Genomic DNA, 23,978 nt, shown 5'->3' on the forward strand with positions numbered 1-23,978 from the left:
CCTTTTCCCTCAGAGAAGGTGATTCCACCCTTAGTTGATGGCCATTCTAATCGAGAGACTCCCAACGAGAGTCCCATCTTCATTTCTTCAGCCATGCCAGCATATGTAAGACTTTCGTTACATACCTCCCAATAGAACAAAGATAAACTGTGACTGCAAACTACTGTTAAAAACCAGTGGACTACGATTATTAGATGTAAAATGAAAAAGAACAAGTCAACAGGAAAAAATAACAATCCTGAGCCTGTATGTATTTAACAATTAAACTGAAAGTATATAATGTAAACTAACAGAACTAGCAAGAAAAATGGACAAATCCATAATTGGTGGAAATTTTTAATATACCTCTCTGAAATTGACAGATTAAGTAGTTCAAAAGTTAATAAGGATGTGCAAGATTTAAACAGCACAATAAACAAGACTGATTTAATGCAGAGAGAACGAACGCTGCTTCCTACAATTAAAGAATGAACATTCTTTTCAAGTACATGTTAGACTTTTATAAAAACTAGTTCTGTAAGAATCTAAAATTCAAGTCTTAATATCAAAGAACCAATCTCTTACATGCCACACTCTGAGACTGAATTAGAAATCAATAAAATTAGAGCCAATAACCAATATATATTTGTAAATTAAAAGCAATTTAGGCCGGGTATGGTGGCTCACACTTGTAATTCTAGCACTCTGGGAGGCTGATGTGGGCGGACTGTTTGAGCTTGGGAGTTCCAGACCAGGCTGAGCAAGAGCGAGACCCCCATCTCTACTAAAAAAATAGAAGGAAATCAGCTGGACAACTACAAATATATATATAAAAAATTAGCCGGACATGGTGGTGCATGCTTGTAGTCTCAGCTACTTGGGAGGCTGAAGAAGGATTGCCTGAGCCCAGGAGTGTGAGGTTGCTGTGAGCGAGGCTGACGCCACAGCACTCTAGCCCCGGTAACACAGTGAGACTGTCTCAAAAAAAAAAAAAAAAAAAAAAAAAAGGCAATTTAGTAATAATCTCATTTCCGGAAGTCTTAAGTCTAAAATACTTATTAGCGCTTCCTGTACTCCTTATCCTGTAGTACTACTGCCTTTAGCTTTCATGTTGCTTAGACTGGTAATTTCATTTGACCTTTAAAGTTAATTATTAACTTTTTTAGGGAAGGAGCTGTTTCATATCCATTTTTTTTTTTTTTTGGTCAACTCTCCTTGTCAGTGGTACCTACCCATGCCTTATACATTGCTGATACTCGATACTGAATTATATGGAATCCCTCTCCTTAAAATATCCTTATATTTTATTGAGTAAGACAAGAAAACACATTAAAAGTGTTCTCAAGGTATGGTCTATGGGTTCCCATGGGTTCTTGAGAGTCTTTCAGGAGGTCCATAAGGTCAAAACTATTTTCATAATAACACTACTTGTTTTTTTCTGCCACTGTGTTGACATTTGCACTGATAGTGCAAAAGCAATCATGGGTCAAACTGGAAAGCCTTAACACAAACCGACACAGTGGCATCAAAATGTATTAGTAGTCATTGTATTCTTAACCACCATATACTCACAGTTTTTAAAAAAAAAAAATTGGGGAGGCCAAAACAGGAGGATCACTTGAGGCCAGGAGTTTAAGACCAGCCCTGAGCAAGAAAGACCCTACTTCTACACAAAATTAAAACAAATCAGCTAAGCATAGTGGTGTCCTCCTGTAGTCCCAGTTACTCAGGAGGCTGAGGCAGGAGGATTATTTGAGCCCAGGAGTTTGAGGTTGCTGTGAAATATCATGATGCCACTGCACTCTAGCCCCAGCAATAGAGCAAGACCCTGTCTCAAAAAAAAATTTTTTTTTAATTTAAAATAAAAAATAAGAGCCAGTTTCACTTAAGATGGTCCTTGATGAAGCAGTCAAAATTACTACAGTCATGTGCTGCATAACAAATGGACCACATATATGATGGTTGTCCCGTAAGATTATAATACTGTATTTTTACTGTCCCTTTTCCATGTTTAAATACACAAATAGTTACCATTATGTTACAGCTGCCTACAATATTCAGTATAACAACATGCTATACAGGTTTATAGCCTAGGAGCAATAGGCTCTATCATATAAGCTAGGTGTATAGTAGGCTATACCACCTAGGTTTGTGTAAGTACACTCTATGATATTTGCATAAAGACGAAATTGCCTAATGATGCATTTCTCAGAACACATCCTGGTCAGTAAGCATTGCATAACTGTAATTTTGTTAAATTTCAACATGGAGTACATGTCTTTAAAAAATTCTGCATGACAAAATGAGAAGTATGTATAAAGCTACTTCTGCTACATACCTAGGTATGATGTTGACTAGAGGAAAACCACTTGTGCCACTGTTTAAGTTATAAGCTGAACTAAGCAGCTTTTCTCATGGAACAGTATTTTTACTTGAAAGAATGATTAACATACTATTGTTATTCAAATGTTTTTGAAAATGAACAAAGCAAGCCTGTCTTTTTAAGAAAAACAATTGACAAAATTTGTACCAAGTGATAAAATTTGAGCTTTCAGGTGAAAATCTGTATAACTCAGTAAACCAATATTTTCCAAATGATTAAGTCATTATGTTACAAAATCGTGCATAGAGAAAAGATCCATTCGAAGCACAAATGGACCACAGATTTTAATATAACAAAGTGCTGAAGTTTATTGATACGATTTCAGATTCCACATTGCAACTAACCTTAAAGAAACTATCACTTGATGAATTTTACTTGCTGTAGTATCAACTAAAATATATCCATGGTTATCTGAAAAGGCTATTAAAATATAGTTCCCTTTGCCAACTACATAACTGTGGTATATTTTCTTTATATACTTTAACCAAAACAACATATCTCAAAATATTGAATACAGAGGCAAAAATAGAAACCAGCTACTCTTCTAAAGAAATTTTGTTTTGAAAGTTATTTTTCATAAAAAATGTTATATATTAACATATAATAGTTTATTACTATTAAATTAATACATCTTTTAACAATTTCTCTGTTTTAATTTCTAATAATGGTAAATATCAAAAATATAACCCACCCAAACAGAAGCTCTTTGGTATATAATTTTTAAAAGTTTGTAAAAGGAATTCTGAGTCCAAAAAAATCTGATAATCACTGAATTAAATAAATGTAAGTGTTTCAGCTTAAAGGACTTAACTTGATGTCTGGCTAAATTTTTTTTGAAGCACAGGATTTAAAATAATTACAATCCAGGTTTTTACTGTATTTAAAATTAAGTATGAAACAATTCTTACAATATAGTATGCCATTCAGTTTCTAAACATTGGGTAGAAATGATCACACAATATTTCATGGCGCCTGCAGACTCAGCATCATCTCGTGGGGGTTTATCATGCTATATATACCTGTCACCGTGTCAGGTGCGTCGGTGTTGCTGCCACGCTGAATGAGTCTAGCTGCAAAGCTGTTTTCATCGAATGAAGTCCCGTTTACCACAGGGGAGTCTTCGAAGGGGTTCACAGACTGGTCAGAAGACACAGTGATGTACTGCACTGCAAGCCACAGAGCTGTGCTGCCCTCATGGTCTTTTAGTTCTAAGTCTAATCTGAAATAAGGAGGTAATTATGAACAGCAAATACGATCTTCTTCAGACACTCTGTACTGCCAACAGCTTCGTTCTTTCTCTTTATACTTTTTGAATGACAAATTTTTATTTCACTTTTACTTTATAAAATTTGTAACATTAAAAGACATTTTAAAAGAGTCCCACCCTCACAATTGCGTTTTCATGTCTCTATGTCTTTCTACGTACTGTTTACATTGCAGCAGCTGATTGAATACATATTCATTCCTGGCTGTGATAGACAAGTGTAAAGGAGTCCTGCAGGATAAAAAGAGGTGTCAGTTCAGGACAGGCCCAATTCAGCACTACTCACAGCAGAAGGCAACTATTAAATAGAATCCTAGGCAGAATCACTATCTGTAAGAAATCCCACATTTCTCTCTTTTTGTTTTTATTTTTTTAAGATAGGGCCCAGGCTAAAGTGCAGTGGAGTCATTACACCTCACTGCAATCTCAAACTCCTGGGCTCAAGTGATCCTCCTGCCTCAGCCTCCTGAGAAGCTGGGACCACAAGAGCACACCACTATGCCCAGCTAATATTTTTGTTTTTTGTAGAAATGGGCTCTCACTATGTTGCCCAGGCCAGTCTTGAACTCCTTTGTGGCCTCAAGCAATCCTCCTGCCTCAGCCTCCCAAAGTGCTGGGATTATAGGCATGAACCACCATGCCAGGCAAACTCCACATTTCTGTGATGAACAGTTTTCCACAACCATGACCAAGTATCAAAACATGAAAATGGATGTGCCTATATGTTACCATTTATTCAGTGACCAAAAACAATAAGAATCAATAAAAGGAAGAGATCTAAACTACTCTCCAATTCAATAATGACCCCTTACTGAATTCATATATACTAATTTTTTTGAAAACAGCAGTTTCTACCATAGGTATGCATATTGTCCCTTACCTATCCTCCACCAATTCTGGAAAGAAACTTTCTTCATCTCCATCATGTTCTGTTATACTTACACTCAGAGTAGCAACAGGTAAGAACTGATAAAAGTGGCACTTAACTCTCCTTACTGCTTTTACCTAGCACCCAAGTGCCCTAAAGGAGACTGCCTCTGCAGAACACAGAGACACTGAGGCCAGCATCTATCTCAGACAGACAGACTACAAGTTTACTGAGGCTGGAGGAAAAAAAAGTCACAGAATCAACAAGGGGGAAAAGAATGCAGTTATTAATATTTCGGGAGATAAGGTAATTATCACATGATATTGAGAGTTCACAGAGATACATCTTATTTAAGTACTTTACCCATCACGCAAATCCATTTTCCTATTCTGACAACCAAATTTCCCAGAAATCTTTTATTTTTGAAGGGGGTTTTCAAAGACATCAAATATTGAGCTGCTATGGTGACAAGTGGGTTCCAACTGTGGTTGGTGATTCCGGTGGCTTAACTGCCCTTCAGGGCCTCCCATGCCGCTGTCCCAAAGACAAGCAGCGTTTTCTTAGATTCTAAACCACAAGGAGTCCTCAACTAAATATTTCTGAGAAGGGGCCAAAGGAACACAATAAATACTGACAAATTTGAAGGCCTGTGCTATGAAAGAAGGTAGCAAAGCCAAGCACCAGGGCTCACACCTGTAATACCAGCACTTTGGAAGGCTGAGGTGGGAGGGTCATTTGATGCCAGGAGTTTGAGACCTGGGCAATATAGCAAGACACTGTATCTACAAAAAATAAAATAATTAGCTGGGCATGGTGGGGTATGGGTGGGGCACACCTGCAGTCCTAGCTACTTGGGAAGCTGAGGCAGAAGGATTGCTTTAGCCCGGGAGCTCAAAGCTAAAGTGAGTAAATTATGTCACTGCACTCCAGCCTAAGTGACAGAGTGAGGCCTTGTCTCACACACACACAAAAAAAGATAGCAAGCTGTGCAAATAAAGAGCTATCTAAAGTGGAAGTATTTATAAAAAGGTGTAACTGACTCTGAAAATATATACATGTATTATGTATCAATAAAAAACAAATACATAAGAGAAGGTAAAACTGGGTTTAATATGGAGAATTTTCTAACAGTTAGACCCCACAGTAATATTAATAAAACAGATTGCATGGAGTTAGTGTGCTCCTCTTCTTTGAACTATCCAAGTAACTCTAAGAAATGCTGGAAGAAGGTTCTCTTGGAAAAGCTGGTTTAGATGACCATTCTCGTTCCTTCCAATACGAAGAGGATAGAAATTGTTTAGAAATTCAAAGACTTCAGCTACCCAGGATGGAAATGTTTTCCTCAAACACTTCTGGCCTTAGTAGTGACACTATTACTATAAATCAACATTTATGACTTCAATAAAAATTAGACTGAATAATGCCAAAGTAAAGAATATTAAGTCTCGGCCGGGTGCGGTGGCTCACGCCTGTAATCCTAGCTCTCTGGGAGGCCAAGGCGGGCGGATTGTTTGAGCTCAGGAGTTCGAAACCAGCCTGAGCAAGAGTGAGACCCCATCTCTACTAAAAATAGAAAGAAATTAATTGGACAACTAAAAATATATAGAAAATATTAGCCGGGCATGGTGGCGCATGCCTGTAATCCCAGCTACTCGGGAGGCTGAGGCAGGAGGATCGCTTGAGCCCAGGAGTTTGAGGTTGCTGTGAGCTAGGCTGACGCCACGGTACTCTAGCCCGGGCAACACAGTGAGACTCTGTCTCAAAAAAAAAAAAAAAAAAAAAAAAGAATATTAAGTCTCTGTATATTATTATGTGCTACCATAAAATAACCTTCTGGGAATAGTGCTAAGGGTAAGGGTGTGCCTTAGTCTATCTGTTTCCCAACTTACCTGCCCTTGCTGTCCTGCATGTTGGGGTTGGCACCAGTCTGCAAGAGGGCCTCTGCAATCTGTGCCATCTCAGACATCACATCTGCTGAATGTTTCTTTGAACTGTACAACGCCACAAGGTGCAATGGTGTCTCCTGAGCACCCAACGTAGCAGCATTGACCAAGGCCCCATTCTTAATGAGGAAAGTGGCAGCAAAGAGATCTCCTTGAAAAGAAACAACAGAAGAAAGAGTAACATGACAACACACAGGGCAAGCTATTCTGGTCAGTGCTTCCTCAAAAGGCAGCAGTCAATAAATGCAGACAAAGAGAGACAACTGGATGTGGCTAAAGGAACCACTTGGGACATCTGCAAGTGGAAACTCATCATCCTGATCATAGAGTTACATGGTCTAATTCAAAATGCTTTGTTCAATTTTTGATTGCCTGTTATCATCTGTCCTACCCCTGCACCTCAGTATCTCTTTCCCGTTTAAGAATGCTACTAGGCTTCTATCCTTCAAAGGCCTTCCAGGATTCCTCCCCAAGACAATTTATCTTTCTCTCCCACAGCCTGTACGTAAGCAACACTTACCCCTAATCTGCTGCATTTGCATACAGTTTCCTGTTCAGACTAAGCCTACCTCTGATTTATTAATTATAAAGTTACTTTTCTTTTTAGTTTTACAATCTCATCACGTATAAATATAACATCTTAACAAGAAGTTTACAGGTAAATATTTGAACAGAGAATCTGTACACATTACTATTTACCAAGATTTTACATGGCAGAAAAACTGGTTATAAACACAAAATATTTTTCTAAATGTCTTCCATTGCCTTAACTCTTAGAATATTATAGGTAGAAGAGTCTACCTAGGACTATTTACAAATAGCAAACTAAGACTGAATAACTTACATAAAATTCATTACTTTTAATAGCTCAGTTTACCATCTTTGACTATTCATGCTCTGTATGAGGAAAAAAATTACACTGACATGTTGACAAGACCAAGAATTAAGTTTAAGATATTAAAGGTATGCATTTGTGAAAATACTTTTTCATATATCAGTAAAGATAAGCTAACTCTAGATTGGTTCCACAAATACATGTTTAAATTCAGAACTAAGAAATCTGACAAGAGGCCATTTAATGTTAAAAATACTTGTAAAAAAGCTCACATCACTGCCTGAGCTCTGTCTCCTATCAGAACAGCAGAGGCATTAGATACTAACAGGACCACAAACCCTATGTAAACTGCGCATATGAAGGATCTAGGTTGCGCGCTCCTTATGAGAATCTAATGCCTGATGATCTGAGGTGGAGCTGAGGTGGTGATGCTAGCGCTGGGGAGCAGCTGCGAATACAGATTATCATTAGCAGAGAGGTTTGACTGCACAGTAAATGTAATGTGCTTCAATCATCCCAAAACCACCCCCTACCCCAACCCCGTGGAAAAACTGTCTTCCATGAAACCAGTCCCTTGTGCCAAAAAGGTTGGGGACCACTGCAGACGTTTCAGGTACTCCACCCAGCTGGTGGGAGCACCTGTTTCTCTCAGTGGCCTCCAGGTGGCACCGATTAGCTCATACCCAGAAAGTCTTTCAAGGGTTCAGTTAATGGCTTCCAAATCAAACTCATCCTCAACAGCCCACATGTGTAACTCTGATGGGTGTCATATCTAAGTTATCCCAAGAACTCATCTGAGATTCAGAGGTACTTTCTGCAGATTTGGTTTTCACTTCACCAAGGTCTACAGGATGAATTTCTTGCAAATCACATCCTTCTTCAGCTGGAGGATCCTCAAGATACAGAACAACCTCCCAGAGTTTGATTTGCTGGTCCCATGATCATTGACTGTACTTCTTAAATGTGTTGGTGGTCTTAGGATGAATGCCAGGTTGTTGAAAGTGACTTGGAACTTGTTTAATATTAATATATTGATTATAGGCAATAGTGTTCTTTCCACAGTCGATCTGCTTTTGTCTTTGAATCAGGACACTTTGATCTATTTCTAATTCTGTTCAAATTGTGGATGCAGATACCTTTGAATCACACCTTCTTCCTCTTTTTTATATAAGAGATGGAGTCTCACTCATTCTGTCCCTCAGGCTGGAGTGCAATGGCTTGATCATAGTTTACTGAAGCCTCCAACTCCTAGGCTAAAGCATCCTCCCGAGCAGCTGGTACTAAAGAGGTGTACCACCATGCCTGGCTAGTTTTTTTAATCATTTCTATAGAGACGGGATCTCACTATGTTGCCCAGGCTGGTCTCTAAATCCTGGACTCAGCCATCCTTTCCACCTTGGTCTCCCAAAGTGCTGGGATTACAGCCATGAGCCACGGTACCCGGCTGAATCACAACTTCTAGACGATGATTTTCTCCCTCACAAAGTCATTTATAAGAAGTTTTCTTTTATATCTTACAATATCATTTCATCTTCTTCGACTATATTCCACAGTCTGAACATCTTAAAATGGGGTTTCAGGAGTGGCAAAAAGCTCTCTCAATCTGTTATCTCTATTCCTACACTTGTTTTCATTTGAATATATAGGTTTCATCTGGTCGTCAGTGAACACGGAATTTCAAAATCATCTGGTTTTCAACACTTCCCATCTGCTCTATACTTTCTTCCAAGGGACCATCTTGCTAGAAAATGTGAGCTCTCGCATTGGAGCAGCTAGACAGCCTCAGATACTGACTGGCCCCTCAGATGCTCAACTGGCTCATCTTTGGTTTTTTTTTTTTTTTCCCCGCTGTATCCACCACTGACTTATACAAAACGGGCTGGCTCTAACTCGAACCAATTATGACAGCAGGTAACTTAAGACTTCTCCAACCAGCCCCCTCTCCTGCAATATTTTCATACTTCTGCTCCCATTTTGGGGCAGGGCGTGGGGTGGGAGGTGGGGGGTGAAGAAGGGTACAATCTTTACCAATATCAGGTGCAAAGGGCCAAAGCATAGGTTTCTTTACAATAGGATGTCAGTAAAGCACTGGAAGAAACAGGTAAGATACATGCTGGGGGCAAGGCCGAGTCAGGCCTTTGCTATCCACTTATGTAATACATATACATAGAGGGCCCTAATGTTTAGCATGAACAAACCCAACATAGATTCAGTTTAGGAGACAATACATATATTTAAAAAAATACATTAGCAATAGAACAAAATATCTTTAAAAAAGCCACTTACATTCTGGGAGTGGAAAGAAAATTCACAATCGTTAGGACAAAGAGCATTAATGAAAAGTCTAAAATACAAGATACTCAGTGGGGGTGGGGGGGAGTTTCATTACTGTTAAGCTTGACATATACTCCAAAGTAAGAAATAAACTTAGTAAAACTAAAACAAGATAGGTTAATTTAAAAAGTATATTACACTATACATACAGAAGATAAACTGGTCAATACTCCACACAGAAGTGAGAGTACGGCTACAAGAAAACCTATGCATGCTTGGATTCAGGTGCAAGGCATAATGAACATTTTATATCTTAACTCCTCTTTAAAAAATTACAGATTTCAGATTAGATTTACTTTATTAATGAGATCCAAAGATAAAGGGTTTTTACTTATAATTATACATATATATGTACATAAATATAATACACCCCACAAGAAAAAGCCATTTGTAAGTTACTGGAAATTGAAACTTGATTAAAAGAAAATCTTCATATTAAAAGAAAGTCGGCCCAGAGAGTATATAAACTAAAAAAAGACAACAATTTACATCAAAAGAGCAGAATAAAGGGAAGGAAGAGAAAATGCCAAAAGCACCATTTATAAGGTTTCTGTCAATAAGAGAATGTACAACACATTTTAGAAAGATTTAAAACAGTTAAAATAAAAACTGGTGTTTAAAAGTTTCAGTCACTTTATCATTTCATTCACCAGATAAATGAGGCATTATTATAATAATCTGTCCACACAAAAACATTCCCAACAAAAATGTTAACACAAAATAAATAAATAAATAAATAAATAAATCCACACACAATTTTTCTTTCTATGCAGCTTCCTGACAAAAGTTCTATTCATGGAATAGCCAGTAACCTTCATTATTCCATTAATACAAACTGTATTTCATGTTGCTCTAGTTGGTGGCATCTTTTCCAAATTTACTATAAATAACTGAACTGGAGCATCCTATTTAAAAGACCTATTGATTGATGTTGGTTATTATAAGGTAAAAAAGTATAGGAGAAACTAGATTTTTTAAAAAGCAAGGATTCACCTTCTTGCCCAGATCAGGCTAATCAAAGGAGATGGCATCCCTCTGGCCATACGTGTGTCTCCTGTGGACTCCCCACAGACACTGGCTATTTCATTCTTTAGACAAACTAACTGGTATACTTGGTTATTAGGATAATCACTGACTTTTCTGTTTACACATTCTAACATGTGCCCAGACCTAGACCTAAATCACGCATATTAAAGACCTTCATACATATTTTAATAAACTTAAAATAAGTTTAACAGTTAAACTTAAGTATATTACTCAATTTAATCATTTCTGCAGATCAACACACTGACAGCCCAAGTTGAAGGAAGAAAAGTGAAAAAAATTCCTACAGGAATTGGGTCTGCTTATGACCCTCCAATACAAGGGCAAGGTAAGAACCGCTGGGTTGACCCTACCACTCAACTGGTACACTGTGCTAGATGTGCTGCTCACACTGTCTCGCATTCCTCCAACAAACCAGTAAAGCAGAAATGGTTCCCACTTTATAGATAAGGAAAAGGAACAGAGTGGTCAAGTGACTTGTCCAAGGCCACAGAGCAAACGGATGAACCAGGATTCAAACCTTGGTACATCCAAGCTCCACAGCCAGAGCTCTGTCCACCACATCATGCAACACTCTCTAAGTTAGCAACAACCAAGTTTATTATACCCACACTATACTCCATATGCTTGCAGACAATCGATAAACTGAGTGGAAGATTAAATCATCTGAAAATAAGCATAAAAACGTATCACCAATTCTTGGCAATTCTTGTAACTAAGCAATCATCAAAATATTTAATAACTCATCAAAGATGTTTTTTCATCAAACATAAGAACTGAAGTCCCTGAGAGGAAAGAAACATAATTCTCAGATTGTTTTTTTGGTAACAAGTGTATGTTTCCAAAATAAACATCTCAGACACTAAACAATGTGGGAAAGAATAATTCCCTGTGTGGTGGAATTTTCCCCACTGAACACACACCCAAAGGCTAAGCACCCGAAGGCTTTGCACAGTGCTAGAACAGAATGGTGCTTGGGAAAAATGCGTCTGCTGTTGACACTAACATACTCTAAGGATTTCCTATCCAGTGATGAGCAAAATTTTCCTCTCTACCAGCCAGCAAGCTCAACACTCTAACACATGGCTTAGAAAGATATTTATATTAAAACCTCTGCCCAAAAACGGCAAAGCCACAGATGGAACAGGACAACATCTTGAAGTAACCACATTCTACCAACTAGGAGCAACTTATAAAAGGCAAAATTGTAGCATAGGCAATAATAGTATAAGAATGCATAATAAGAGGGGAAAATATACATGATTAAGAAGTGGTAAAACCAGTATATTCTGTCTTTGTAATGTAAACAACAAAAGAGTGGCCATGGCAAAGTACTTCAATCAAGTCAACCATCCCTCTAATAAATTAAGGCTTTGACATTTCTGAATGCTTTCATTTCACACCGGAACTCTACCTCTACAGACTCTCACTCCATCAAAAGTGATCACTGCAAAGCAGAGTTAGCCAGGAGCCATTTGGGACTTATGAATTAATAAGGTCATGGGAAAAACAAAACAAAAAACTAGTATGTTTTTTCCCCTTGAAAAGTTAATTCATTAAGATTAAATGTTTTGATCTCAATTCTACCATTTCCATGTTTTTCCCACCACTAACAATGTACTCAAAATGCAACTACAATTTCAGATAGTTTTCCTAGAACAGAATGAAACTTTATCACTTTGCCATGATAGAAGTCTAGTCTGCGAACCCGAATCCAAGAATACGTTAAACATCTGTGGGTTTGATACCTTCCTGTATCCATGTTAGGATACAAAAGTAAAGTCTTCCTAGCACAATTCCTAGAGCGTGATCTATTGAACAAGCAAATTTTTTTTTTTTGAGACAGAGTCTCGCTCTGTCACCCAGGCTAGAGTGCCGTGGCATCAGCTTAGCTCACAGCAACCTCAAATTCCTGGGCTAAAGCTATCCTCCTGCCTCAGCCTCCCGAGTAACTGGGACTACAGGCGTGTGCCACTAAGCCTGGCTAATTTTTTCTATTTTTTAGTTGTCTGGCTAATTTCCTTCTATTTTTAGTACAGATGGAGTCTCTAACTCTTGCTGAGGCTGGTCTCAAACTCCTGACCTCAAGTGATCCTTCCGCCTCAGCATCCCAGAGTGCTAGGATTATAGATGTGTGCCACTGCACCTGGCCCAAACAAATGTATTAACTGCTTAAAAGTGAAAGGTACTTCTTCACAAAGTGCCATCTTTTTAGCCTTTCTTTCTGGGGCCCTGTTGGTACTATGAACAGTCAAAATAACAAAGCATAGGCAATAGCTCTTTAGTTCTTCCTCTGACCCAGTGTTCACAAATTCTAAATCATGTAGCCTGTGAATACAGACTCAAGCCTTTGGGAATTCTTGGAACAGAGTCAGAGAGTCTTCAAAAATTACTTGGATAAAAATAAAATTGCCTGCAGAGAAAAATTTAAAATACACTTCTTCCTACCTCTTTGGATTCCTTTATGTAACAAGCTCCAGCCATTCTTGTCTACCATGTCCACGTCAGCTTTGTGACTAACCAGCGTGGTGGCAATACTCTCTAGTCGTCGTGAAAGGGCTAGATCTAATGCAAGATCTCCATTATGATCCACTTCATTCAGCTTTCCAGGGAGCTACACAGATAAGTTTATAAATTAGCACCCAGTCAGTAGAGAATACAACCTATTTTAAAATCTTCCACCTTGACCCTTAAATACCATCTCATACAAATGTCAAATTTATGGGCTATGACACTGCTTATTCCACAAATTCAACCTCATTCACAAACTTCTATACGGCCCCCTCAGGGCACATGCTTTCAGGGAGCACAGAGTTAATGGGGATCACAGAACAAATGTAAACATGGCAGACAATGTAAGGACCACGGGGGAAATGTAGACAGAGTGCTGAAGAGCACAAGGACCAAAGCAGAGGTTCAGAGAGCTTCACAGTAAACATTTTCGTGAAAGGCCGTGGCTTAACTATCTAATTCCTCCTAGCACTTTAATGTTTCCCCACATACTGGATACCCAGGATAAACCATATTTCACTCCCGTCTGTCAAGAGCAACTGAATTTCTTTTAAGGCAGTGTGGTAGGCAGAGCAATAGCCCCCCAAAAAACGTCCATGTCCTAATCCCAGAACCTGTGAATATGTCACCTTACACGGCAAAGGGCACTTTGAATATGTGATCAAGGTTAAGAACCTTGAGACGGGGACAGTATCCTGGATTCTTCAGGAGGGCCCAATCTATCTACTCACATGAGTCCTTAAAAAGTGAAAGAGAGAAGAGTAGGTCAGAGAGGAGAGACATGAGAAGGACCTGACCCACCACTGCTGGCTCTGAAGATGAACACAGGGGCCACGAGCTAAGGAATGTGGCCTCTAGAATCTGGAAGCTGGGAATGGCCCTCAGCTGACAGCCAGCAAGAAAACAGGGACCTCGATCCTGTAACTTCAAGAAACTGAATCCTACCAAAAACCCAAATGAGCAAGAAATGGATTCTCCCTGAGAGCTTCTGGAAAGGAGCACAGCCTGCTAACACTTTTAGTCCAGTGAGGCCTATATGGGACTTCCAACCTACAAAACTGTCAGGTAACAAAGTTGTGTTGTTTTAAGCCATTAAGTTTGTAGCACTTTATTATAGCAGTAAAAGAAAGCTTCTAATACAGATTTTGACTCATGGAAGGTAGGTACTACTGTAACAACTGCCTAAAGACATGTAAGTGGCTTTGAAATTGGGCAACAGGCTGAGGCTGGAAGAATTTTGAGAAGCACGGCAGAAAAACCCCAGACTGCCTTGAACAAACTATTAGTAGAAATACGTACATTAATATGACTGGGCCAGTGATGGTTAACAAGGAAGTAAGGAGCATCACAGAGGAAAAACAAGTGCATTAAAGTTTTGGGAAAAGATACGAAAAATGGAAAAAGCAGCTATAGTACCTGTGAATCCATTTCAATCAGATAAAGGAAGACCACATCTTCTCTTTCCACTTTGATGGCTTTATGTAATGGGTACTCCGTCTTGGATTTGATCATTTTGTACAACAACTGAGCACTCATGCTACTGAAGTCCTCCTTTCGTAAGTCATCCTAAGAATTAATAACATAGTAAAAAGCAGAAAAAATACAAAATAATAACAATTGTCATTTATTAAGCCCTCTGAATGTATAAAAAGCAGAACAGATAAAAAATGGTAACAACTGTCATTTATTAAGCCCTTAGAATGTGTCAGGCCCTACTTTTAGGGCCTAACATTTCCCAACTTATTTAATCCTCACAAAAACCCTATGAGGTAGGTACTATTATCATCTCCATTTTACAAATGAGAAATGTAAAGCATAAAGAGGTTAAATAACTTGCACAAGTTAAGAAAGGGAGTAAATGGCTGAGTCCAGATCTGGAACCAAGAGGTCTACCTCCCAAGCCTGCACTCTTTACCACAGCACTACTACGCCTCTCAGTGAGATGCAAAGCACAAACAACGCTGACCTCTAACAAGAGCTGAGTCATGAGGCAGCCCTCCATATGAGAATAAAATCCTCTTCCCCTTAACCCTACAATTACAGAATTAACTGGAACTTCCATAAACAATTTACTCCACTGAGTCACACTTGGTCACTACTACTGTGAATCTCTATATTTCTACCTATTTTAGCAGAAAGCTTACTAATCCTATTTGAATTCTTTAAAATCCAGTTCTTTTAGCCACCTTTTCTGAAACTCTTAAGACTCTTCTTACAATGTTGTTGAATATCAAATAATTTGCAGAAACTAATTTATAAAACAGCATTACTCCTGATTTTTCAAAAATGCAAAACAATGTAACAAAGAAATGTAAAAGCTGTTCTGTACGATGAAAACAACCTAAGAAAGGAAAATTCAAATTTAGTAATGGTCTTCACCTGATGGAGAGAAAGCAAGGGAAAGCTCTGAAATGGTGCTACTGAGTACCACAGGACCTGCTGGCCCCAGAGTGGCATCCTACTCCTGTGACTTAGCTGCAGCCTCCACAGATGGAGGACTAAGGCAGGTGTCCCTCCTTCCAAACCTGTTTCTGGACCTGAGCTATCTTCTGCCCCTCCACTCTGAAATCACAGAACTAACAGACTTTCAGAACTGAAAACAGTCTCATAGATCATCCAATCCAACTACTTACTCTTACATTTTGTAACAAGAGAAAACTAGATGCCAGAGAGGTAACTTTCCACAGAACCACCTTCCAAGCCTAAGTCTTCTGATTGCCAGTGAGACTGATTTGTCCATACCCCTCAACCTCTCACTCACCCAGTGACTTGCAATGATTTCTGCACAGTAGTTCATCAGTGTGCTGGCATTCAGTTCCTCCGCAGTCTGGTAGAAGCGAATACAGTTCCTGACATTCACTAGAGACATAACACCCTTCTCACATCTACAAGAGAATATTAATGATGAGCAGTGTTATTAGGACAAATATATTCATAAATGAACAAACCAAAGCAATAATCTGTGTACTGGCTGGCTATGTCCAATAATACTATGACATAAGATTAAGCAAAGTAGTTATGAATAAGTATAGCTGGGCTTCCATATTTTAAAAGTACCAGAATTTCATTCTGATATTTTACTGCTTGGTTCTGGTCAGAATCAAAATAACTTGCACATCAATTTGCTAACCATAATACCACAATTGCCTTAACAGTAATCATATAAAATTCACTGATCAGGTGAATTCTACACAGGTAATTGCAGAATCACAATGGATCAACTTTAGTTCTTTGATATTTAATTGTACAAGACACCTCTGTAGTTCCCAGTAGCACAACTCTATTATGCAAAAAGTGTGGCTTAAAAATAGCTTCAAATATGAGGCTCTATGCCTCAAAAAATTAATACCTCCTTAAAAGTCCTACCAAAAGATGAATTTGTATGGTGTGTGAATTATAATTCAATAAATCTGTATTTTAAAAGTCCACCCAGAATATCTATAATGCACAGAAACAATTAAGAGCCAACTATTGTATATACACACACACACACACACAAATCCTATTTCTGCTATAACAACAACAACAAAACCATATCATACCAAAACAGAAAAACTGGCTACAGTGGATGTTCCTCATAAAGCCAGGTAACAACAACAGGACTCTTTCAGAATCATTAGTAAGAGAACATCAACTACATCAACCACAGGATTCTTTCAGAATCATTAACAAGAGAACATCAACTACATCAGTGAAGAGAGAGTCACATGCAGACATACAGGATTCTGGTAACATAAAACAGGCACCATATCCTAGCCTAGAAGATACAGCATTGGAAATATCCATGCTTCCTCTACCCCAGAATTCCTGGAAACCTTAGTGAGTCTTCCACAAAAGAGGCCTACGGGGGAAAGAAGGCCACAGCATGGTCCTTCATCTCTCTTGCCTCCACATCTCCCCGCGTATCAGGTTCACCCCAAGGGCAGCCACAGAGGCCTAGTGTGGCATCAGGGGTGTTCCCAGACAACTCGCCATTGCTTCCCCTGTCACACAGCCCCCACAGAAACTCCTTTCTAAGCACAAAGGCAGAATGTAGTGGAGAGAATAAAATAAACTATGAGGTGAGACAGAACTGAGTTGAGACCCACTAAATTTTAGGTACCAAACTACTTGAGCTCTCTGTGCCCCATCTCCATCTCTAGAAAATAAAGATGATGATGCTCTATTTCAGAGGTTTGAGGAACCTTCGTGTTTTTCAAGATGGAGGAAAACTAGTTATACTTAGCACAGCATGACGTACATGATAGGTATGCCCATAGATCTGAAGTCACCCTCCTAGCCGTCCCCTTCTCTAAGGCCTGAAATTCCTTTAGTAAGGAAAAACAGAAAAAGTGTAAAAAGAAATCATAATTTAATAACTGATATTAATGGATATCAGCCCTATTATAAATAAGAATAACTGGCTAGCAGATAATTCCCAGACTTAACAGGTGAGCTTTAGGTAACAGAAGTGGACAAAGAGTCCACGGGAGTGAGTGACGGGGGAAGAAAGAACGACGTCCTAAGGAAGAGCTGGGAAGGACGAAGAACAAACTTTCAAAATCTCACAAATGAGACCTTAGGCTAGGAGCAAGAATACAATCTTGGAGCGCTGTCTTCATCTAGCAGTAAATGCAGGCACTTACTTTATACAAAGACCTGGTGCTTTGTTTTTTAACTAACATAGCTAACATAGTGTAAAGAAGCATCTGTCCAGGACATTTTTTAAATCAGGTGTTCTAATATCTAAGTAAGTTACTATAACAATAAATAAGAACAGTAAGTTACATATAACAGCATTATATTTCTAAGCCCCAGTTTTCTGAACCATTGGTTTCTTCAAACTCACACCACACCACAGCAGTGTTTGACAAAGTCACTCTGAACTCAGCTATGAAATCAGAACATTCCAGGACAAAAAATCCTCTTTGGACCACTTTTACAATGATAAATACTCATGGTCTTGCCTTCTTAACACCCTAACACCAAGCAGCCTAATACACAGCATGATCTCAGGGAACAATGACTCACACTTGTAGAGCACTTTATAAAGCACTTTTACCAACAAATGCTGAGGATCTGGAAATCCCGTTCTCCTCTACCCTGTTAAGTGACATTGCACTAAGGGACTCAAATACATTTTATGAGGACAGATCTTTGATAAAACTGGCAGACACTTCGTTATCACTAATTCTAGGATCCCCAGAGTGCCATTTGCCATTTGGATAGCCTGTAAATAGTAACTGACACGATTTACACCACTGAAGAATATATAATCTTATTTAAAAATTTAGATTCCTGGCTCATATCTTCTCTTTGAAAAGTAGCAAGACAGAATAACTTTCCCCTGAAGGGAAATTTTTTTTTGTTGTTATTAATGTATGTTTTTAATCTTAGAGTACAAAAAGGATACAGATGCATAAAAGCAACAAACCTAATTTTTAAAGTACAAAATCAAGCATACATACATTTAAGTGTCCCACAAACTCCTATCTAGTTTTTGTATCAATCTTGAGTGTATGTGAGAGACATGGAAAATTACAGAAAGGAAAAACAACAAAAAGTAAAGAGTGCTTGAATTACAGATGATTTATTTTTTTCTTTATATCATTCTTTATTTTCCAAATACCATACACTGAACATGTATTATAGTTTTATAATCAGAAAAAAAATATTAACTGCCATTTTTTAGTATACATTATTCTCCTTTTTTATTTTTTTAAGAGTATTTTCCTGATAATACTTACCAAAAAAACTTCCTTTTCATCAAATTGGTGATAGCATTCCAAAACCCCGAGACCCCTACGTTACAAAAATGAGCAACATCTGCTTCATACCGAACTGCACGCATCTGTCAGAGCCCTTTCACTTACTGTCTCAAATGTGTAATTTCTTCTGCAGACAGCAGTGGGCACCCTGCGACCCTTTAAAAGCCAACACTTGACTCCACTCCTGAGTCTCTTCCATCCCAGCTCTTAAGAAAGCCATGACAGATAACAATTTAATACTCAAATCCAACAACACAAAACTGAGCATCTGGTAATGCTGAGAGTTATGAAACCTACTCAGTCAATAAACAACAAGCACTTTAATTAAAGAATCCGTTACACAGATTACAATTATCTAAACTACCCACCCCAGGGCATTTTTATCACAGCAATTTAATTTATAAGCAAGTTTGACAAGATCAATTGGAGAAAGCTCAGGAAATCTGAAAAAAAGACATAAATCACCCACTAATTAAAAGCAGTCTTATTTCACTCTCACTGAAACTCACCAAAACAAACAAACAAATGAAAGTTAATTGTGAAGTTAGCTTTGCTAATAACCTAATACTATATGTGCCTACAGATCTTGGACCTGTTTTTTTATTGTTGTTTTTTAGTTTTTTTAGTTATTGGATTTATATGTTAAAATACACTCAAGCCCATGCCAATTATAGATAGGAGAAACCTATCCACTGATTCATGTGAAGTACAGTGAGCCACCCCAGGGGAAAACCATCAGCCCCACGGTGAAAACAGCAAGCAGCTCTAGGTAGCAAAGTCTCTCTTGGCTCTCTGAGGGCAACACAGCAAGGGGTGGCTTGATAGCTGAAACCACCCCTTCACCCACCCGGGAGAAAATCCATTCCTTTGTGTACTCAAGAAGATACAAAAGATCACTAAGTGACTTAAAAAGACACCCCGTCAACCAAGCTGACCACCAAAAGCTGTATTGCCAACAGATGCTCCAGGACATTTTGCCTGACATCATTTGGCGAACGTTTTGTTTTCTGTTGTTCTAAAATGCCAACTTGGGAGAGCAACAGAGAAAATGCAACATAAAAAAACACACCATGCTATTTCCTTGGCAACCTAAAAAGCAGTAACTTAAATGAAGTGAGATCTTCAAGAGCTATGAAACTTATTTGAACCATACTCTCATGTATTAATTTAGGCATTAATGTGTTTCCAACAAAGAGAATATGACCAAGGACTTCATTTGATTAGATATATCAGAAAGTAGAATAAAATGTCAAAGGAAACAGAATGGGAGGGAAAGTTGAGAGTTTAGACACTGGAACATATTATTTCATACTCAATTTATCAGTTTATACAAATAAGTAACCTCAGGTAATAGACCAGTGAAAGAAAAGAGAATACTGAAAAGCTTTAGCAAAATTTAGCTTACAAGATAACACAAAGCAAGGGAGATAAATTCTCTCCCCACCATTGCCTTTAAAAGAACACCTTGCAAAAGTTATTTACATGAGCAGAAGAAGCTGTTTTCCCAGAGCTTGGCATAATTAAAGCTCAGCCACCACCATCTGAGGTGCTTGAATATATCTGCTGTGACTTGCCTCTCCCTAAGGAGCTGTAGCTGAAACCGATTTGCTAGTTTCATCAGTTCAGTCAGGAACACATCATCCTCTCTGAACTCCAACTCATCCGTATAGATCCAGCGAAGCATTGTCATTGTCACTTCAGGGTTAGCATCTAATTAAAGAAAGAAAGTAGAGAGAAAAACTGAAAAAGCACCAGATAACATGCTTAGGCTTTTTTGAGGAACCCCCAAAATTTCAGGCTAATAAAAGTAAATTACGGTACACTCAACTCAAAGAAATATTACACAGCCACTAAAAATGGTGAGTAAGCAGTCCGAGCAGAATCTGACTCTAGAAAATGTTAAAGTTTTACAGGAGATGGTTGTGAGGGAAATGAAATCAACTAAATATATGTCAAATAAATTAGGGAAAATATTTGAAATATATGACAAAAAGTTAACATTCTAATAAAAAGATCTTACAAATAAAAATGAAAAGATGGACACTCAATGGAAAAATGAGCAATGGATATAAATAGGTAATTCACAAAGATAAAAACAGCCAATAAATCTTACCAATAACCAAACTATAATATATTTTTTGGTCTTTTAAACTAGCAAAGATTTTTTTTTTAAAAGTGTATAACCTTTTACACAGCAATTATACATGTAAATTATCATCCTAAGAAAATAATTGGGCAAATATGGTATGTATTAAGATATTCAACACAATATTATCAATAATGAAAAACTGGAACAAGAGTCAACAATGGAGAAAGTAATTAAATAAATTATAATATACTCATACACTGGAAAAATCTGCAGCAATTAAAACTATATAGATCTATATTCAACATAAAAATATAATTACTACATAGTAGGCTAAAAATACATGACTAATATCTCACTTTGTTAGCTATCTGTGTGGATTTTATATGTGTGTTTGTACATATACATATACCTATATATACCACACAGTTTTGTGTATCTATCTATAGAGAGATTGGAAGGATATACACTAAAATATCGACCCAGGTAGAATTCATAACTAATTTTTCTTTTAGCATATTTTTCCTGTTTATTAAATGAACATGGATTACTTGTACAATTTAAGTTAAAATAAGGAATGTAGAGCAACTTGGGGAAATGCTTGGGATGAAAATCATAGCATAAAATATCTAAGTTATTATTTCAATTAGAATCAACTCTTGATTAGTCAGAATAAGGAAAGTGATGGTCAGAGGACCACTTAAAATCATGTTCAACACAAATGATTCTCAAAGTGTGGGCATGTGATACCAGAATCAGCATCATCTGGGAACTTGTTTGAAAATCTGATTCTCACTCAGGCCTACCCTGGACCTACTGAATCAGAAACTCTGCAAATGGGGCCCAGTATTTGCGTCTTAACACGTCCTCCATGTGACTTTGTTGTTGCTAATGTTTAAGAAATTATACTCAATTCTTCGTTATCTAGGAAAGGTGCAACAAGGACCAGCAACATCGTATTAACTTCGTACTTAGGACACACAAATTAGCTCTGATTAACCTCTCTTTCAACTACAGTGGAGAGGGAGTAATGCCAAGTGAGTGGAACTAAAGACCTACGATTTACTTGCAATCAGGTTAATTCACCATCATCTCCTAAAACAATCAGATAGTAAAAGAAAAAAAAAGGCACAGTACTGTAGTCACAATGTTTTTCTTTTTTCTGTTACTTGGTAAGGTAGTAATTGCATTTTAAAATCATCTTAAGAGAGAAAAAAACATTTTAAAATCAGACAGAAAGCTAATTAGTTTTATTTAAACAATTTACCTAAATAGAGGTACTTCAACTAAAGCTGTTTAGGGTATATAAAGTAGATCTTGGCTGAATTTTTAAGCAAACTTTATAAATTGGATTTAGTACCTCAGTAGTCATCTTAATGAGAAAAAAGATGTAGGCCATGTGATTTGTCCAGTTACCAAAAACGGGGCATGGTGGCTCACCCCTGTAATCCTAGCACTCTGGGAGGCCGAGGTGGGAGGGTCACTTGAGGTCAGGAGTTCGAGACCAGGAGTGCCAAAACATATACTATTATTCTCATACAGTCTTATCTTTGAAAGACAGCTTATTTCTACCTGATGAGAGAACCCCCAACACCACCAGCCTCAAATACCATCCCTACAGTAGTTTCTTTAATCTGTTTGAAAATTTGGCTGCTTTCCTTTCATAACTATCCCTCGATTATTCAAACCAGTAAACTTGACCTGTGTAAGTAATAAACCAAAACCTAAATAATTTTTTAAAAAATTTTAAGCCACCATCCACAGAGATTTCCTGGGAGGCCTCGATACTTCAAATCAAATGAGACTCAAGTGATTGCTAAGCTTTCCCACTCCTGCCTTGACTCTTCCCTTAAACTCCAAAATACACTGAGAATAAATTCATTTGGAGACTCAGACTAAACAGCCAGTGGTATAAGGGTGGACACAGAACAGCGAATGGGAAGGAGGGTATGTGCTTACAACTATGTACTTTTAGGCAAATCATCCAGCCTGGCTGCTTCCAATCTACTTAAGCAAGTGGCTATAAAAGTCAGATGACCTCATAAACCAGGAGTTCTCTTTCAAAGGAGTAGTCTCAGAAGAGAAAGCCTTTGGCCTCCATGTCCTGCATGGAATATCTGCTACTAGAGGCAATCGTCCCCTCAGTGTTACAGCCCAACCAGGTTCACTTCTGGCTGTTCAAGGCGAAGCCAATATACTGAGACAGCAGGGGTCAAAGCAGAGGAAGTTTAATACTACAGGCACCCTGCAAGGAGATGGGAGGAAATTCTCAAATCTGTCTCCCTGGGAATTTGGTGGCAAAGGGCTAGGCAACTAGGTCTGCTGATTGGCTGAGTTTAGGGTGGAAACATAAGAGTGTAGAAATTGTCTTCTTTGCTGAGTCGGTTCTTGGGTGGAGTCACAAGACCAGTTGAATCAGTTCCTCGGTATGGGCCACTGGTCTGGGTGGGTCAGTCATTCCACTGGAATGTAGGGCCTGGAAGGTACCTCTAAAACTAGCCTTAGGTTTCACAAAGGTGATGTTATCTATGGGAGCAATGAAGAAAGCTAAGAATCTTTACGACCATCAGCTTATATGACTCTTGAGTAGTAAGCAATTATAGGAAAGCAAGCTAGGGAACAATGACTGGTTATATATACACTTTAACTATGTCTATGCCTTTGCAGAGTCCAGGTCCCTACCACAGTTCCCACCTTGTGGCCCTTTATTAATTTTATAAAGGGCGGTTTCATCAGTAGGCCCAGCATACAAGCTAGGAAAATCTGTGACTTCAAGGATGAAAAGAAAAACACCCAAACTTCTGACTTTGTTTCACTGCAGTCCAGGATGCACGTAAACATACTTTGGAGAACTTGAGATTTTCTATGTGGCCTGGTGTTTGTTATTTGTTTTTTGTTTTTTTTTTGAGACAGAGTCTTGCTCTGTTGCCCGGGCTAGAGTGCTGTGGCGTCATCCTAGCTCACAGCAACCTCAAACTCCTGGG

At 38.2% G+C, this 23,978-nt stretch overlaps 1 protein-coding gene across 1 annotated transcript in view; it reads right to left on the bottom strand.

The window, feature by feature from the left end:
- ANKFY1 (ankyrin repeat and FYVE domain containing 1) overlaps nt 1–23,978 on the bottom strand; it is an 88,650-nt gene that overhangs the window by 24,639 nt on the left and 40,033 nt on the right. Inside the window, exons 4-10 of the mRNA XM_012652625.1 lie at nt 20,483–20,618; nt 15,923–16,046; nt 14,578–14,727; nt 13,099–13,264; nt 6,384–6,588; nt 3,789–3,857; nt 3,382–3,581 (exon numbers count right to left, since the gene is read on the bottom strand). Coding sequence (XP_012508079.1) covers nt 3,382–3,581; nt 3,789–3,857; nt 6,384–6,588; nt 13,099–13,264; nt 14,578–14,727; nt 15,923–16,046; nt 20,483–20,618 — 1,050 coding nt within the window. The remainder of the gene's footprint in view (nt 1–3,381; nt 3,582–3,788; nt 3,858–6,383; nt 6,589–13,098; nt 13,265–14,577; nt 14,728–15,922; nt 16,047–20,482; nt 20,619–23,978) is intronic.

The sequence above is a fragment of the Propithecus coquereli genome, unplaced genomic scaffold, assembly GCF_000956105.1.
Source record: "Propithecus coquereli isolate 6110/MARCELLA unplaced genomic scaffold, Pcoq_1.0 Scaffold390, whole genome shotgun sequence".
In the NCBI taxonomy this organism is placed as follows: Eukaryota; Metazoa; Chordata; class Mammalia; order Primates; family Indriidae; genus Propithecus; species Propithecus coquereli.